The 4903-nt window shown below is 39.5% G+C and overlaps 1 protein-coding gene across 2 annotated transcripts; it reads right to left on the bottom strand.

Annotated features, from left to right (window-relative positions):
* Positions 1 to 695: 695 nt before the first annotated feature.
* Positions 696 to 4689, bottom strand: wdr89 (WD repeat domain 89). Of its 2 annotated transcripts, none has more exons than XM_079641343.1 (3): positions 4433 to 4689; positions 3047 to 3559; positions 696 to 2447 (listed from the first exon to the last, which is right to left on the bottom strand). In XM_079641343.1, exons 2-3 carry the CDS (start codon positions 3536 to 3538, stop codon positions 1803 to 1805), a joined length of 1137 nt encoding a protein of 378 aa, XP_079497469.1. In that variant the 5' UTR covers positions 3539 to 3559; positions 4433 to 4689; the 3' UTR covers positions 696 to 1802. The 2 variants fall into 2 exon arrangements, with proteins under 2 accessions (XP_079497469.1, XP_079497470.1); XM_079641344.1 differs by having other exon boundaries at positions 4437 to 4689.
* Between the last annotated feature and the right edge of the window lie 214 nt (positions 4690 to 4903).

Below are 4903 nucleotides of genomic sequence, written 5' to 3'. Positions count from 1 at the left end.
CTGTAAGATAAGTGATAACGGTATCATAAAAAAGAGCAAACTGCCTTAATGATACTTGAAAAGACTAACCCAGTTTAAGTATTACTGCTCAAATAATTGCATTTATTTTTAGATAGTATGAGTGGAAAAATAATGGATTTCTCGTCTAATAGGGTTTTCTTTAAAAGTTATTTTGAGTCATGACTCTCATAATGTGTTTTGTTTTATTACAACTGGGTGTTAAATGTGATAAACACATTTTTCATACATTTCCCAAAAATGTGATAAACACATTTTTCATACATTTCCCAAAAATGTGATAAACACATTTTTCATACATTTCCCAAAAATGTGAGTAAAGATGTTGCTTCCCAAGCCTCAATCACTGCAGGATTTCTGTACACACACACACACACACACACACACACACACACACACACACACACACACACACACACACACACACACACACACACACACACACACACACACACACACACACACACACACACACACACACACACACACACACACACACACACACACACACACACACACACACACACACACACACACACACACACACACACACACACACACACACACACACACCTATTTGAGAGTGAAGCTGCTCCCTCAGCGCGATCCTGCTGAGCGGCTCCGGTGACTTTCAGGATGTGATGCAGGAACAAAATTACACTTTAATGGACCGTATAAAACGTTTGAAAAATCTTTATTTAAAACTTTAAATATTAGAGAAACCTTAGCTGTGTACACTATATTAAGATTCACAGTATATTGTTTTTTCAGATAGTATTCAAGAGCTGTTACATGTAGTATGCAAGATGTGTATAAATGATTTGGCAAGTAACAAATCGGACAAAGTTAACCAATATAAAGTAGTTTTTTATTTCATTTTTTTTCATTTTCCAAGAGCTTTGTGGTTTGGCTCCGAGTTGTTATTCTGTTACCTTTGTATGCTCCATGGAAGGAAAATATTCTTTTTAATTCAATCTTTGAGTCTTAGTTTGGTTTTTCCAGCGTGAACATACTTCATACTCCAAACCTGTTTAGGATTGGTATGTGCTATTGACTTTGGACATCACAAAACTGCATACTAACATACTATTCATACTAAGATGGTGTGACGTCAAAATGATGTGGAGTGTTTTCAGACTGCAAAGTAGGTGGATTTTTTGCATGTAATAAAAGCCTATCCGTGAAGTAGATTGCAAGAATGTATGAGTATAAGACCTGAGCTTACTGGACATACTCAAATTCCCTAAATGCACTGCGGCTCTAAAGACTGTCCAAACTTTAGAGAAGACGGTTTGAATACCTAACGTTTAGCTAAAATAATTATGGCAAGTGACATTTCAGTACAAATAACATATCATTATATATGATTTACTGTATAAACATATTTAAGAATCTGTAAATATTTCAATTTTCCTTGATATAACACTGGAAAATATTGAATAGAGTGGGAGAGGTAATTTTGATTCACATTGATGTTTAACAATGTTAATTCAACGGTAGTTTTGATCTGAAATGTTTTAAACAGTCATGTCGTGTAGAGAAAGCATATTGCCTGAGTTTACTTCAGTTTGAACAGTCTTGACCTAATGGCACTTAAAGATAAATATAGAGCCCAGAATTAAGTACATACAAATTGAGTATGTAGTATGCAGTCATGTCAGTATGCAATTGCGAACAAATCTATTGGGTTAGTTAAAAAATTGGGAGACCATATTTTCCCTTTGCATTGACATTCAGTCTGTAATCTGGCAGAGGATTAAAGTCAGTGAGATTCAGTATTTTCGCTACGCTCCCTTCTTTTCTCTCTGGTAGCCATGTTTTTTATGCGGCCTTGATTTGAGTCTCAAAGCTGATTCGCTCTTCTTGGATTTACTTTTCCCCGACGTGAGCTCCTCCCCTCCTGGTTTCCACAGCAGCAACTGAGCGTCCTCACCCCCGGTGAACAAAGCCTCCCCCGCCGCGTCCCACAGGAAGCAGCGCACAGTAGAAGAGTGACCCCCCTCGAGGGTCCTCAGCAGACGAAGCCCTGCATGGTCACATTCCATCAGGTGAAGATCCCCGCTGTTCTTGCCTCCAACCACCAGCAGCCTCTGGGCCTCCTGCAGCCACCGGCACCCCACCAGGTAATCCACGCCCCCCCCGTCTGCGAGCAGAGGCAGGCCACGGGCGTCGGAGGTGCTGAAGATGGTGAGGGGCTCGTCGGTGTCTAGCTGCCCCAGATCCCACAGGTGAAGTCCCTCGTCATGGCTGAGGCACAGCAGCTGGGTGAACTCGGCTCCGGACCAACACACCGAGCCCGCGGACGAGTCGCTGTTACAGGTGGCAAGCAGCGCCTCGTCCTCACCCCCCCGGCTAAGGTCGAACACATTCACTAGGCCGTCTGTGGAACCTGACGCCAGCCGGTCCTTCTCTTGAGGGTGGAAGCACACCTTAAAGATAAGATAAGGTAAGATATAGTACATTACATTTCATTTAGGCAAGGCAAGGCAATTTTATTTATATAGCACTTTTCAGCACGTGGCGATTCAAAGTGCTTTACAGATTAAAAGCAAAATACATTTAAGAACAAATACAGCATAAATACATTATTAAAAAGGCATTTAAAAACAGGCCTAATAAGCAAAGGTAATGAAATTAAATAAATAAATAAACACAGCAGGTACAGAATACATGACTAATATATTGTGTAAATTATATTATATTATATATAAATATATATATTTATTGTATAAATATGTATATTTAGCTGACGCTTTTATCATGGTTAAAGTGCATTTAACCATGAGGAAAGAAACTCAAAAGCAAGAATCCTGCAGTTACATTTCTATCTATAAACCCAACCAGATTAAGTACTACTTCATTAGCTTCACTTCAAGCCAAATTCTTTGTAAGTGCTACTTACAGAAGATTTATTGGGTTTTTTAATTCATACACAGATTCCAATTTCATAACTCAAGAACACCATAGAGAGGTGAGTTCTCTGCTGGCCAGAGGTAAATAGTTGTTTAGAGTTATAGGCAAGAATTACCTGTGTGATGTCATCACTGTGCGACTCAGAATACACCCCGAGGAGCTTGCCGCCTGGTTTCCTGACGTCCCAAAAAACCAGGAAGCTGTCTTCATCGTTCACCTGCTCGGTGCCGGCACACAGGAGCGTGTCGCTGCAGTTCAAATCGAAGCTACAGTAGTTGTGTGACGGGCCGCTTTTAAACACCTGAACCGCTTCTGACCCGGGGCGGCGGACGTCCCAACCCCGGACCGTCCCATCAGCAGAACCAGAGTACAGGGAGTCAGGGGAGGTGTGGGAGAAAACGACCCCACAAAGCGGGCCACTGTGGCCTTGATACTGACCCACCAGGCTCAGAGTGTCCTTGTTGTGGAGGTGGATGGTAAAGTTGGAGCAGGAAACAGCCAGCAGGCCGGCCGGCTGCAGGGCCACATCCAGCAGGTAGGTGGGCTCCTCCGGGAGAGACCGCCGGGCGAGGGACAAACCTTTGAGCTTCTCCTCCAGACCCTCCATGGCATCCAAGATTCAAACACACTGAACAGGAAGGAAACACATTGTTCAAATCAGCCTATAGTCACTGTAATGCTTATTTTTTGTTTCCCCTAAAATAATTTCCTGAGGACTACACGTGATCTTACTGGACATACTCAACTTTCCCAAAATGCAGTGCGGCTCTTGACACTTTGCAATGGCAAACTTTAGAGCAGACAGTTTAAATAATATACTTTTGGATAAAATAAGTATGATTGATGGCTATTCAATTTTAAATCCAGTTAAGAAAACCCTATTTATTTTTAGAATATTTAAATATGTCCTGCCCCCATCATTTGTGTCAATTTTGATTGTCTCTTCAATCTTTCCCCGGTTTGTGTTTTTATCATGTGTTGATACTGTATTCATTGAATTGTATGGTGTCCTCACTCTTTTATAGCAAAACTCAATTCAAATTTCTTATCAATGAATGTGTCCTCGCTTATTTGTCTTGTTTACGTGCACATTATTATCACTTGTGTTGTTGTATTAATCATAGGACACCGTTTTGCAATTCGGCATACAATAAAAATAACAATAAAGGTTAGAAAGAAGGTTCATATTTAACACCATTTAACACCTCTCCCACCGCAATTTATAGAAAATAATGTGGCGTTTGGTGGATATTACCTATGCCGAATAAGGCACATTAAAATAAAAAATAGCAAGGCATGAATTGTATTGATTTAATAATGATATTTGCCACTAAATAAAGAACCATACAGATAAATATATATATATATTTGAATTGAGTTTGGTGTTGGGTTAGTTTCCTAAAACTTGGAGGGATTAAAACCACAATCACAGTTTGGATCAGCTATTGGACTTTCTAAGTTATGTGTTGTTATGTGTAATAAAGTGCTATTTTAAACCTACCTACTTGCTAGAAGTGTCCACACCACAACTAAAGGAAAAAAAAAACATACACGTTGTTGTCTACTTGGACTCGTCCGTCGCCATTTGGGAGAAAACACCGCAATTCACTCTAGGTTATTATAAAGCATTTTAAAATAATGTTTTAAAGAAAAACCGGTCAAAAGAATAAACTGATATTTAAATCACGCTACTTTAGGTTATAAACAAGCATGGAGGAAATAGGTTGTGTCACAATATTAATGGCCGTGTCGGAACCCTACCCCGATAAAAGGTTCCGCTGATCTGGGAGCGGAGGTTAGCGAAAAATATCAGCGCCATATAATATTATAATAATAATATAATAATATAATCCAAAAAGGTGTAATAATAAATAATGGGACCACGAAGACTTTCTGTTTAACCAAATATTATTCAATTTATCTATTTTTTAAATAGATAAGATAAGATAAGAAGTACTAAAATACTATACTG

This window comes from Notothenia rossii, assembly GCF_949606895.1.
Source record: "Notothenia rossii genome assembly, chromosome: 7".
Lineage (NCBI taxonomy): Eukaryota > Metazoa > Chordata > Actinopteri > Perciformes > Nototheniidae > Notothenia > Notothenia rossii.
Note: the sequence above shows the minus strand (reverse complement) of the source record. Positions and strands in the feature narration are given on the sequence as shown.